The sequence below is a fragment of the Salmo trutta genome, chromosome 31 (assembly GCF_901001165.1).
Source record: "Salmo trutta chromosome 31, fSalTru1.1, whole genome shotgun sequence".
NCBI lineage: Eukaryota > Metazoa > Chordata > Actinopteri > Salmoniformes > Salmonidae > Salmo > Salmo trutta.
In genome coordinates this window covers 2940638-2955230 of record NC_042987.1, presented here as the reverse complement: position 1 = coordinate 2955230, position 14593 = coordinate 2940638, and the positions used below count along the sequence as shown (strand labels likewise).

Here is a 14593-nt window from a genome sequence, read left to right as displayed (position 1 = left end):
AATCTAGTTCTGATACAGGGTCTATTCAGAGGTAACCCCAAATACCCCAAACTCCTCCCACTCACCGGTTGACTGGCAGTTGCCGTGGCAGCGGCAGTGGAGACAGAGCTGGGGGTGGAGCTAGCGGTTGTGATGACTCCGCCCGTCATCCTAAGCATGGTCGTGGCCGGCTTAGACAGGTGGGCCGCTGTCGCCGTGCTTACCGTCTTCACTGAGCCATCAGACAGCTTCACCTGGGACCCGCCCAGCGCCTGTCAATCAACATACAGTCCACACAAATAAATTAGATATAACTTTATTGATTCTTGATTCTTATAACTTACAGGAAGTGCCCTGTGTAGCATATAGGAAAAGGTGCAGGACAATATTATCAATGCTTATGCAGAAAATAGACAATGCCTAATTAGAGACAATCGTTCAATAGTAAATTCCACAAGTACTCCTGCTCTACATTGAGAGAGATCTATGTGATCTACACCGTGTTTCTCTGATGTTTCTGACTGACCCACGAGACAGATCTGTCCTCAAACGAACTGCACTTAGCGTGACCAAACACACCCGACACAAAAGCTCTAGCATGCACTCAAAACGTTTTGTAATAGAATCCAGAGAATTTAGAGCATTGAGCCCCAGTATTATGACGCCACATGATGTGAATACCCAGGCAGGCAGGCCAAGGCCCCAAGGGAACAGAGGGAGGAGCTCAGGACGGGAGGGTCATTTGGGAGAGAGGTGAAAATGGCTATTGTGGTTATGTAAGCTGAAACAGATTGAACGGTGAGAGTGTCAGACTCTTCTCTTCTAGCTAACACCAGCACGGATTGGCGTGCACGCACAAACACACTGTCCTACACCGATAGTCTCACACACACACTAATACAGCTGTCCTCTCAAATGGTATCTCACCCAATACTGTCGGTAGATATGCTCCTTAATAAAAATTTGAACAAGCCATTACACTTTGTGGATATCATGACATTTCATTATTATCACAAACCCTGAGGCTGCGGTCATTCGATGGCAGTGGCATATATTCTTCAACGAGATCACATCGTGAAAATAGCATTTTATTCTTATTAAAGAGATCCAGACAGGTTCATTTGGGGAACTTTCTGAATGGACATATAGGCCTATAGAGAGAATCAGCAAACTCACACAGGCACACCGCTGGTAAAAGCAACCCTCAATCAAATCCACCAGCATATGTCAGACATAAGAACAAATCTTACTTCTTTCCTTAAAACATATTAAAAAACCAGGGCCTAACTTGAGGCTTTCCAAAAGTAGGCTATTAGATAATGAATTGACTAGTAAAGTATGAAGGGGACAGCTACGCTATAGTATGAACATGAAATTGACAATCATTAAAATAGAAACAAATGCATCCATAGCCTATTTATTAGAGACGTGGATTAGAGGAGGAGAGGATTATCAAATAGTAAAATAAAAAAGAAAGACTTTGTTGACTAACGGTTCGCCTCTAACGGTTCGCCTCTTATAAGGCACTTAGATTGAATTACTAGCTTAGTTTAGTAGTATTTGCACCTGCTGTTTTCAAGAGGGACTAATCCATAAAAGGAAAAAGAGAAGTTAAACTATATGTCCATAGAGGACATAACTACTGCCTGACTCCATACTAAATCGCTTAATAAGTTCAGACCACAGCAATGATAAAATATACTGGCAGAGGAGAGGATGAGAGAATGTTTGCAATTAAATGGAGGGAAACACAGAAAGAGGGACAGAGAGAAATAATTAGCCGAAGTTAAAGCTCAGACGTCTGCCGAAAGGCATAATTATTAACTCTAATCTGATAGTCAGGGCAAACAAAAAAACAGACAACACACACACACATAAGAAAACACAAGAACTCCCTTGTGAAATGCCTTTTTAAAGCCCACTCAATGAGTCCCATTTATTTTTAGGATAATAGGATAATTATCCTTTTAGGATAATACCTACTGGAGGTAGTAACACGGTATAGTATTCTATATCTATGCAAATTCTGTCTTAAATCACTGCCCTTATATCCTCTTGAAGCTACTAGATTAAATTACCATTACTACGGTGGTATAATAATGCCTTTAGTGCACCAATGTTGTGCTACAGTATGTTTGTGCCTTTGTGAGGATAGACGGATGTAGAAAAGTTGGCTGGCTATAGATGTATCCCTCAGAACATGCATGGTGTGACCTAGAAACAACAAGGCAGTGTGTATCTGTGTGTGTACTGTGTACCCACTGCAACTCACAAAAAGTTGGCCGAGTCTGGCGTTATGTCATGTTCCAATTGCAGTCTGGGCGAGTACCTTATATCATAGCTAACCATAAAATACCCTAATTGTTAGGAAAACAAAAATAAATCCATCGCCCCTCTCAATGATGACATATACAGTGCCTTCAGAAAGTATTCACACCCCTGAATTTTTCCACATTTTGTTGTGTTACAGCCTGAATTTAAAATTTATTAAATTGAGATTTGTTTTGTCACTGACATACACACAATACCATATAAATGTCAAAGTGTTGTGTTTTTAGACATTTTAACTAATTAATAAAAAATGAAAAGCTGAGGCAATAAGTATTAAGGCAATAAGTATTTAACCCCTTTGGTATGGCAAGCCTAAATAAGTTCAGGAGTAAAAATGTGCTTAACAAGTCACATAATACAGTGCCTTCGGAAAGTATTCAGACCGCTTGACTTTTTCCACATTTTATTACGTTGCAGCCCTATTCTAAAATTGATTAAATAGTTTTTTCCCCTCATCAACCTACACACCATACCCCATAATGACAAAGAGAAAAACTGAAATGTCACATTTAACTAAGTATTCAGACCCTTTACTCAGTACTTTGTTGAAGCACCTTTGTCAGGGATTACAGTCTTCTTGGTTATGACGAGTTTCTGGGGAGTTTCTCCTATTCTTCTCAGCAGAGCCTCTCAAGCTCTGTCAGGTTGGATGGGGAGCATCGCTGCACAGCTATTTTCAGGTCTCTCCAGATATGTTTGATCGGGTTAAAGTTTGGGCACTGGCTGGGCCACTCAAGGACATTCAGAGACTTGTCCCGAAGCCACTCCTGCATTGCCTTGGCTGTGTGTTTAGGGTCGTTGTTCTGTTTGAAGGTGAACCTTCACCCCAGTCTGAGGTCTTGAGCTCTCTGGAGCAGGCTTTCATCAATGATCTCTCTGTACTTCGCTCTGTTCATCTTTCTCTTGATCCTGACTAGTCTCCCAGTCCCTGCCGCTGAAAAACATCCGCACAGCATGATGCTGCCATCACCATGCTTCACAGTAGGGATGGTGCCATGTTTCCTCTAGACGTGATGCTTGACATTCAGGCCAAAGAGTTCAACCTTTTATCAGACTAGAGAATCTTGTTTCTCATGGTCTGAGAGTCTTTAGGTGCCTTTTGGCAAACTCTCAAGCGGGCTGTCATGTGCTTTTTACTGAGGAGTGGCTTCCCTCTGGCCACTCTACCATAAAGGCCTGATTGGTGGAGAGCTGCAGAGATGGTTGTCCATCTGGAAGGTTCTCCCATCTCCACAGAGGAACTCTGGAGCTCTGCCAGAACCATCGGGTTCTTGGTTACCTCCCTGACTAAGGCACTTCTCCCCCGATTGCTCAGTTTTGCAGGGTGGCCAGCTCTAGGAAGAGTCTTGGTGGTTTCAAACTGCTTCCAATTAAGAATGATGGAGGGGACCTAGTGGACCTTCAATGCTGCCAACATAATTTGGTACCTTTCACCAGATCTGTGCCTCAACAAAATCCTGTCTCGGAATTCTAAGGACAATTTCTTCGACCTCATGACTTGGTTTTTGCTCTGACATGCACTGTCAACTGTGGGACCTTATATAGACTGGTGTGCGCCTTCCCAAATCATGTCCAATCAATTGAATTTACGACAGGTGGACCACAATCAAGTTGAAAAATACATTTGCAAAGAATAAGGGAATGCCAAAAGTGTGTAAAGCTGTCATCAAGGCAAAAGGGTGGCTACTTTGAAGAATCTCAAATATAAAATATATTTTGATTTGTTTAACACTTTACTTGGTTACTACATGATTCCATATGTGTTACTTCATAGTTTTGATGTCTTCACTACTATTCTACAATGTAGAAAATAGTAAAAATAAAGAAAAACCCTTGAATGAGTAGGTGGGGGTCATAGAACAAAACAGAAAATAATATTGTGTTCGTGAGAGTTTGGAGGCCAAACCATTCGGACGCTACAGACGACTTAGTGAGAAGACCAATTTTCGAGATGTCTCATGGTCTGACAAACACCGCTCTAGCTCTGTCATCTTTCACCGCAGATGCGGGAAGTGTGACATAGGCAGATGCGGTGGATTGAGACGCATACAAAAAAAGGATGTCTCTAGCTTACTTCTATGGGGATTTTTGTATTATGCTAATTGGATTTCCGCGGGGGCTCGGACATCGATCTCCAGAAATGAGCTCATTAAGATGAAAAGCAATATCTTTAGGCAATGTACATGGTTCGTATGTGGCAGGTATTTTAGCAATAAGCATTATCACCTGTCTGATGCAGCATGGTGGCTACTTGGCTGAAGCATGGGGTTGCTCCTCTGCATTGTTTACCACAAAGGGCTAATCGTTAGCTAGATCACAGACTCTAAATATCATCATTGCTTGTTTAATGTCCTAAAAAAAATACACTGGCAAGTTTATGCATTCGATTGGCCGACGCGCTACCCGCAGTAATCTTTTATATTGTCATGCCAGACACAGAGATTGTAAAAACGATGCCAATTGCGCAAACATTTGAGTTGATAAAGAAATCTAACAGCACTTAAAAGCTGGGATCCTGCTCTTTTCAATAATTGTCATCAAAACTGTTGTCTTTTCCCCCGAGATTGAATTTAGGAATGTTGCGCAGTGGCTGGTCTTATTAGAACACATTTGTTTCTGCAATCAGCATTGTGAAGAGTTGAGCGCTCTTTACAGCCGACAGTTGATATTCAGCTGATACATAAACAACATAGCTCATTAACAGCATTGGGAATTCATCTTTTTTTATTTTTTAACAATTATATTGGCTACAGAATAGCATTATTACAATATTCATTTTTATTTATTTCTGTATTTAACCAAAAAGTGATTTGTGTAAATACTGTTCATGTCTTGACAAGCAAGCAGCTAATAATGACATCGCTGTGTCTGAGTTGAAAAATGACTGAAAAGGAGGTGGAGGACTTAAATGAGCATGCCGATGTTCAACTCTGAATTGATGGGCATCCCGTCTCCGCTGAGACGGTTCTGGCGTATCTAGGACGTAGCCTACTGGCGGGGCTCACTCAAGACGGAAGGCTTTGACATTCTTGACGAATTCTGGTTGATAACAAGTGTGAGGCATCAGACATCAGGAATATTGTGAAGGATTAAATATAAATACTTTTTTTCTGTTTTGGAGTTTGAAAATGTACAGGCCCAAGCGGGCCATTTGAAAGCTTGATTAACTCGCCCGGTGAGCTCGGCAGATGTTTCCGGGCCAGCGGGCAGCCCTGAATGTCAAGCTCTGTTATACAACTTATATGACCACTAACTTGCACGTCTCCCCAGAAGTAACTATGGCTATAGTGTAAGTAACTATGGCTATGCCTGTCCACCATTTTGTGTCTAGACAGTACTGACCTGAGCCAGGATGGCAGCCTTCTGACCCGCTGTGACCCGGATGGCCTGCTGGGTGACGGTCGCAGGGGACGACACTACGTGACCTGTGGAACTGGCCGCGCCCTGCTTCCCCACGCCCTGTGACGCCGGCTGGCCAACCAGAAACGTGCCCTGGAAAAGATCAATCACAAACAGCTTGGTCGCTATGACACCAACAGATAATATCAACAGCAATGGGTTTTACAATACCATCTGAGAGCTTTTGTTAGAGCTTTTCTTGAAGAGTTTAGAAGTATGGAGGGGGATGGTAACATTTATTTGTTGTTTATTAATTGGTTTATTCAACAGTTTGGGAATAAGGGTTGGTGGGATGAATGGGTGGCACAGTGTGGTTGATACATTTGAACATCCTCTTTGGCACAATTAGTCAGCATTTAGGGAGGCAGATAACAGGGGTGGGTGATTTCTTTAGTTAGGCTGTTTAAGGATGTAGGAGGGGGGGTGTGTGTGTGTGTGTGTGTGTGTGTGTGTGTGTGTGTACACAAACACTCGCAAATGTGTGCATGCGCAAGTGTGTGGTTGGTCACATTAATTTGCTGCTATCGACCAGTGGAGTGGAGGCACCCCGACGGCAAATGCTAAAGGTTTTCCCAAAGGTTCGACTGACGTGAGAGTGAGAACAGCGAGCGGTGACATGAAATTATCTCTGCCCCAGATTTAGATTTTCAGATGGGAGGAAGAGAGGACGCACATACTTCATTAGAAGTTGTTGGAGACGGCATTGTTCTAGAGTTAAGAGCTGGATCAATGGCTCGATAATGAATGTATCTACTTCAGGGATATAGCTAGCAGCAGGCTCAATCACTACTGAAATACTAAAGATAGGCTTTACTAAAGTAAATTACCCACAGAGAATGTACTTTATAAAGGGAAAAGTCTTCAAATAATCAGCACCGGAATACTGAAGACAGATTTTACGAAAGGAAAATCCCAGCCTTCATGAACACAACACAGTAAAAATGTATTCTTTAAGAAGAAAAAATCCGCTAGCAAGTAGTCTTTAAAATGAACGAGTGTGATTGATTTGAGAGACTGAAGAGAGTACTTTTATTCTACTCTGAGCATGACATGAGACTCTCCACAAGAATAAGACATGAAAGGCAGCAGCTTGTTTCACTCAATGATTATTTGAAGAGGATAAAAGGGTGAACAGAGAGAGAGTGAGAAGACGTGCTTATCAATGTGTGTGTGTGTGTGTGTGTGTGTGTGTGTGTGTGTGTACTTGTGGGGTCTATTTGAGGAGGTGTGTGTGTGTGTACCTGCAGGGTCTGTGAGGGTGAATGTGTGTGTGTGTGTGTGTGTGTGTGTGTGTGCGTGCACGCCTGTGCGTGTATGTGTGTGTATGTGCGCGCGCCTGTGTGTGTACCTGTGGGGTCTGTTTGAGGATGTATGATGTGTAGGAGAGGTTAGAGGGCAGGCTGCTGGATGAGGAGGTGGGGGTCTGGGAGCCAGAGCCTGTAGAGGAGCTGCCCTGGGACTGCTGACCTGCACACACATAAACACAGAGAGAGACATGGTTCAGCATAATACAGGGGGTTTTCTCTGAATCAAAAAAGGCCTTAGGTGGTGGGCGCGGACGGCCCGGCTATAGAGAACATTTCCTGTAATTCTACACATTTTGCCATGCAACTGAGAGAAAATTAAGCTAATTCCCTGCAATTCCATGCATTTTGCCATGGCTAATGCTTTATACTGCTAAATTCCTTGTTTTGGTTATTTTCAATTCTCCCTGACTGTCTAGCTTTTATTTAGGTGATTGTTAGTTCTCAAAGATTAATAAAAAATATATAGGTCCATTATCTTTTCAACATACTTTAAATCTGGTCTTAGTCAGTGGTGTAGTGGAGGGTATTTTTCAGCGGGAATTGCGTATACTCACTTCTGAATCCCCACAATGTGTATCAAAGTAGTGTAGTGGAGGTATACGCCATATCAATTAATAAGGCTGATGGAACAGATCAGAATGTTTAGCTTAAAATGATGATAAACTATCATCTTTTCACATTTTATGCGCAGCAATGTACACACAGCGGTAGGCCTACGGGCGAATGCTCCAAAATGCAATGTGCTCACTGCAAATGAGTGCGGCCTCATAGACAGAGATGGACATATCCGTTTGAAATTGGTGAGATCTAAAGACGCAACATCATGGCTTGCTAATATGACTAGGATAATGACTTTGGCTGCTAGAAAGTGAAAGACAGTTGAAAGAAAACCAATAGAACAGGAGAACGCATTTGAGGAAGTCTTTATAAAATAATTGCCTCCATGTTTCTATGGAGGGATTTTGGCTATAGGCTACTTTGAAGCAAGGTAAGACACACCTCATAATATGAAGTAAAACATCCAGGTTTAAAAAAATGAAGGAACAGGAAAAATATAGCGATGCTAACGATAGGCCTATCCATCTTCTGGTAGATGTAAAGGTGTTCCCAAAAACCTTCTCAATGAAATGTTAACTAGCTACAAAGTAGCCTATGCCTACCTGGCAGAATGATATCATGATTACTTGCATCAATCCAGTGGACATTTGTTTTGCAAACTCATGTGCTACAGAAACGTCGCTTACCAAACAACAGTGTTCTGTGCCTGCCCACTTCAAGGATAACTACACTAGATTTTTCCCAGACCTCAAAAGTGGTCTCCTGATAAAAAAATGTAATGGAAAAGCAGAAACCTGTGACTTTCTCACTCAGATGACAGCCTAATTTATCTGTTTCAATAGTAGGCCTACTATTAGCCTACTTGCTCAGTACAGCTTGGGTTGACCTGACTGTGAAAGACCAAAATGGGATTCATCATTTTAGGTCACTCAGAGTTTATGTCACTGTTTCTCATAGAATTTTTCACACAGGGTGCCGTGGATGTCGACTAAGGAAGCCCCCCGCATCTCTCTGATTCAGAGGGGTTGGGTTAAATGCGGGAGACACATTTCAGTTGAATACATTCAGTTGGACAACTGACTAGGTATCCCCCTTTCCCTTTCCTTCGCCGGGGGGGCAGTTTGAGTATACCCACTTCTCCGGCACTACACCACTGGTTTTAGTCGTTTTAGTTAACACTAAAATCGTATTTCCTGCCCGCCCCAAGGATTTCAATGGCAGAAAAATCCCTGATAATACACCCAGAGACTGCTCTCACACAGAGAAACAAACACACACAGAGATAGACATGCTTCAGCATAATACGCCTAGAGCAGGGTACTCCAACCCTGTTCGTGGAGAGCTACCATCCTGTAGGTTCACTCCAACCGTAATCTAGCACACCGGACTCTAATAATAAGCTGCTTGATAAGCTGAATCAGGTTAGTTACAACTGGGGATGGAGTGAAAACCTACAGGAGGGTAGCTCTCCAGGAACAGGGTTGGAAAACCCTGACCTAGAGACTGCTATCCTATACGGACATAAACACCAAAATAAACCTGTATTCATACACCAAAGAGGTGAAAAACATCATGGCATATTCACTATTCAGTGGGTGTTTGTTTATGTGACAAACTGGATTGGATACAAGGATGGGGTCGGAGAGGAAGAAGAAAATAGGAAATGAAAGGAGAGGAGTTGGTAAGGATAATGAGGTGTGTGTGTGTGTGTGTGTTACCTGCTGAGTTGGAAGCTCTGAGGATGGCTCCCTGGGGAATGAGCAGCAGCTTGCCCTTCCCTGATGGGTTCTTGCTGTTGGTGGTGAGGTACAGCTTGGTGCCCGGAGGCAGGTTGGCAAGGTTGGCCAGGTTGTTGGCTGGCAGCTGGAGGGTAGCCATCACTGTGGAGAGAGAGAGGGGGGAGAGAGTTTGTCTGTCAAGTGTGTTTGTTTGTGTTTACGTGTGTGTGCGTGTGAACGAACAAAAGTGAAGTGACCATCACCTCCGCTCTTTCCTGTTCCCCCTGCAGCCCCTGTTGCCTTAGCAACGACCTGCTGACCCACGATGCTACCAGCCGCTCCGCTGACGATGGCCTTGGCGACGCCCTGGGCAACCACCTGCTTCCCGCCGATCACCTTGGAAACGGAGGGGTTACCCTTGGCGACTAGGATCTGTCCGCTGCTGATGGCCACCTGCTTCACCGCTGCCTGGAGGGCGGAGCCTACAGGGATACCCAGAACCTGGAGAGGGGGAACATTGGAAATGTAGTTTTACAGTTCAAAGCCTTTGCTCTCTTATACCGTGCTTACTGGCTGTGAACCATCTCTGTGTGTGTGCATGTCAAATCAAAACGATGTTTATTGGTCGTGTACACATTTTAGCAGATGTTAAAGCAGGTGCAGCGAAATTATTATGTTATTTGCGCCTAACAAAGCAGTACAATGTCAAACAAGTACATAAACAAAATACAAACAATTTCTAAATGAATAAATGTCAGAATGAATCCAATTAACAACCCAAATAGCACTGTAAGAGTAATCGAAATGCAATCTATGCGTATCTACACAGGATGAACTTACACTAGAAATACTACGAATGATATGTACAGCAGTAGATATAGAGTGAGCTATTATATTATAAATATGCGGTGAGTATAAACAGTATCATTAAAAGCAATGTACAGTAGTAGCAATATTATAATGAGCTGTGTCGAGAATACAGTATTTAAATATACAGTACAAAACCACATGGCAAAATGGATAGAATTACAGGAACCAGAGTCCGGACCAGAGTCTGGAATATAAATATATGTATGTAAGTGGTGCGTATAGACAGTATGTGAATAGAAAAGGTGTGTATAGCAGTAGTTACATAGGATGAGCCATGACTAGAAGTTCAAGTGTGAGTGTGTGTATGTGTCCGTGTATTTCTGTCTGATACCTTGCTGGGTGGAGCCCCTGCCCCGCTGGCCCCTCCTGTCTGTTTCTGTGGCGACATGGAGATCACGTGACCTCCCTTCACTGCGACAAATTGCTGCGTTGCTGCGGCGGCGGACTGCTGGGCTGCCGTTACCGAGGAAACCATCTGCTGCTGATGCTGAGTGGGAACCTCCCCCGGCTCCTGCTTGATAATGACCTGCAGAAGTAGCGAGTGTAGAGAAAGAACATTACCACAAGGACTACCAGTGCTAGAAGCAACAGTTTAAAAAAATGATTCACACCCCTTGACTTTTTCCACATTTTGTTGTGTTACAGCCTGAATTTCAAATGGATTCAACTTAGATGTTTTGTCACTAGCCTACACACACACACACACACACACACACACACACACACACACACATACACACACACACACACACAATACCCCATAAAGTCAAAGTGGAATTATGGTTTTTACTAATTTTTACAAATTAACTAAAAATGAGAAGCTGAAATGTCTTGAGTCAATAAATATTCATTCCCTTTGTTATGGCAAGCCAAAATAAGTTCAGGAGTAAACATTTGCTAAACAAGTCACATAAGTTGCATGGACTCAATAATGCAATAATAGTGTTTAACATGATTTTTGAATGACTACCTCATCTCTGTACCCCACACATACAATTATCTTTAAAGTCCCTCAGTTGAGCAGTGAATTTCAAACACAGATTCAAACCACAAAGACCAGGGAGGTTGTCCAATGCCTCGCAAAGGGCACCTATTGGAAGATGGGTAAAAATAAAGCAGACATTGTATATCTCTTTGAGCATGGTGAAGTTATTAAATACACTTTGATGGTGTATCAATATACGCAGTCACTACAAAAATACTGGGGTCCTAACTCAGTTGCCGCAGAGGAAGGAAACCGCTCAGGGATTTCACCATGAGGCCAATGGTGACTTTAAGACAGATACAGAGTTTAATGGCTGTGGATGAATCAAAAACATTGCAGTTACGGTGGCTACTTTGAAGAATCTAAAATTTAAATGTATTTTGATTTGTTTAACAGTTTTTTGGTTACTACATGATTCCATATGTGTTATTTCATAGTTGCGATGTCTTCCCTATTATTCTACAATGTAGAAAACAGTAAAAATAAAGAAAAACCCTTGAATGAGTAGGTGTGTCCAAACTTTTGACTGGTACTGTAAATGTACTACAACTATTGCAAGACCTGAAAATGGTTGTCTAACAATGATCAAGAACCAATTTGACAGTTTGATGCATTTTTTTTTAAAGAATAAATGGGCAAATGCTGCACAATACAGGTGTGGAAAGCACTTAGAGACTTACCCAGAAAGACTCACAGATGTAATTCTTTTAATATAATACATGTTTTTTAACACACTTTGAATTCAGGCTGTAACAGAACAAAATGTGGAATAAGTCAAGAGGTGTTAATATTTTGTCCCCTTCCAAACAGGCTAGAAAAAAAACAGCAAGGCAAAAAAGAGTGAGCACTCACCATTGGTTAGTTAATACAATAAGTCAATATCATTGTTGTGATTAGGCATTGGTTTTAATAACAGCGGCTGACAGATCACAAAGGACCCTGCTTTATTTTCAGCCCCTCGCAGAGAGAGAAGGCTTGGTGCTGCCCAGCAGAGAAAGAGACAGTGCTGTGGGTTGAGGTTTGATGCTGAGTATCACAGCAGCACTGCGTTCCTGCCTACAGTACTGTCGGAATTCATCTGCCCTGAAATTGTGTTTCATTTGTGGAGAGTTTGGGGAGTGGGTTGATTTTATTACAGGGGTTTGACACCATCTCTGTGTTTTTTTGGGGTTTTACTATCCTTGTGGGGACCAGAACTCCTCAAAAGGATAGTAAAACAAGGAACATTCCAACCTGTGGGTCCCCACAAGGAAAAAGGCTATTTTAGGCTTAGGAGTTAGGGATACAATTAGGGTTAGGTTTAAGTTAGGTTAAGGGTTACATTTAGGGGTGAGGGAAAATAGGATTTTCAATGGGAATCAATTGTTTGGTCCCCACAAGGAGAGCAAAACAAACGTGTGTGTTTAGATATAGAACCTTGCAGTTATTCCCTCTGCAATGCAATTCCCTTTTAGAATGATGTCCAAGTTAAATGTCTTGCCAAGTGGCTGCCTACAGCTGCTGAAGATAGCACCCTGGCAGAGTGGCACACTATTAATAATACACAGAGCGAAAGAGCGAGAGAGAGAGAGTGTTGTTCAAGGGAGGAAGTGTCTACAGAGACAGGAAGTCACTATACCACACAGACTGCTGGGTTGGCTCTGACATAAATCTCCTGGAAGCTCAACACTGTTAGGACTGAAAGAGTTCTATGAAAAGTACTCATGACAGCTTAAGACTTTGGTAATCAAAGTCATTCATGGAAGACGCCTGTGTTTTCAGGGTTTAAACTTGAAAGGGGCAATCTGCAGTTGAAATAATAATAAAGCATATCCCACCACTTGGGTAAAAAGCTAAAGGGTTGGGGCTGGAGAAATGTAACCACTCTCAAATTCATAGACATTAACAAAAGTATGTGGACACCTGCCTGTCGAACATCTCATTCCAAAATCATGGGAATTAATACGGAGTTGGGCCCCCCTTTGCTGCTATGACAGCCTCCACTCTTCTGGGAAGGCTTCCACTAGATGTTGGAACATTGCTGTGGGGACTTGCTTCCATTCAGCCACACGAGTATTAGTGAGGTCGGGCACTGATGTTGGGCGACTAGGCATAGCTTGCAGTCTGCCTTCCAATTCATCCCAAAGGTGTTAGATGGGGTTGAGGTCAGGGCTCTGTGCAGGCCAGTCAGGTTTATCCACACCGATCTCGACAAACATTTCTGTATGGACCTCTTTTTATTTACAGGGGCTTTGTCATGCTGAAACAGGCCAGGGCCTTCCCCAAACGGTTGCCACAAAGTTGGAAGCATAGAATCGTTGCATTGGTGCAGCGTTAAGATTTCCCTTCACTGGAACTAAGGGGCCTAGCACGAGCCATGAAAAACAGCCACAAACCATTATTCCTCCTCCACCAAACTTTACAGTTGGCACTATGCATTGGGGCAGGTAGCTTTATCCCACTCCAGCCGACGCTTGGCATTGCGCCTGGTGATCTCAGGCTTGTGTGTGGCTGCTCGGCCATGAAAACCCATTTCATGAAGCTCCCGACAAACAGTTCTTGTGCTGGCGTTGCTTCCAGAGGCAGTTTGGAACTCGGTATTGTGTTGCAACTGAGGACAGACCATTTTTAAACGCAATGCGCTTCAACACTTGGCGGTCCCGTCCTGTTAGCTTGTGTGGCCTACCACTTCGTGGCTGAGTCATTGTTGCTCCTAGACATTTCCACTTCACAATAACAACACTTACAGTTGACCGGGGCAGCTCTAGCAGTGCAGAAAATTGCCACGTTGAAAGTCATTGAGCTCTTCAGTAAGGCCATTCTACTGCCAATGTTTGTCTATGGAGATTGCATGACTGCGTGCTCGATTCTATACACCTTTCAGCAACAGGTGCGGCTGAAATAGGCAAATCCACTCATTTTAAGGGCTGTCCACATACTTTTGTATATATAAGTGTAGCTATGAATATGCAAGGACTGACCATCTATGATATCAAAATTATAGCTTTAACCAGGGCTTGACATTCACTTTTTTTTGCCACTTGTCCTTCCGACAAGCATGACAGATTTTTTACTTGTCCAAAAGCTCAAGTCACTAGTCCAAAAATAAAAAAAGTGTCTGTAACACCAATATTAGGAAGGTGTTCCTAACGTTTGGTATACTCAGTGTATATACCCATTCATTCTTGAAGAATATAACTTTTAAATGCCTTAGTTCAACTGTCATAAGCCAAAATATAACTTTATTTTACTCCAATGTTTGTAAACAATGTCAATGTAAACAAATACTGTATAGCCTAAAACATGGTTAGTTAAAAAAAAAAAAAATCAGACAAGAACAATATAGATATAATCACACAAAAATCACCATGAAACCATTACCACGATCAGAATTCAATCAGAGAGGCCAACATTGGAATAATATTCAAATGTATTTTTCCTGTACATAATTAAAAAAGCCTACATGT

At 42.5% G+C, this 14593-nt stretch overlaps 1 protein-coding gene across 3 annotated transcripts in view; it reads right to left on the bottom strand.

Moving 5' to 3' along the window:
* The window catches only part of LOC115169341 (YEATS domain-containing protein 2), a 71822-nt gene that overhangs the window by 20274 nt on the left and 36955 nt on the right, over positions 1–14593 (bottom strand). For all 3 annotated transcript variants that reach the window (XM_029724865.1, XM_029724864.1, XM_029724867.1), the window contains exons 14-19: positions 10494–10688; positions 9556–9793; positions 9293–9454; positions 7058–7176; positions 5653–5802; positions 66–251 (exon numbers count right to left, since the gene is read on the bottom strand). In XM_029724865.1, the coding sequence (XP_029580725.1) occupies positions 66–251; positions 5653–5802; positions 7058–7176; positions 9293–9454; positions 9556–9793; positions 10494–10688 (1050 nt within the window). The remainder of the gene's footprint in view (positions 1–65; positions 252–5652; positions 5803–7057; positions 7177–9292; positions 9455–9555; positions 9794–10493; positions 10689–14593) is intronic.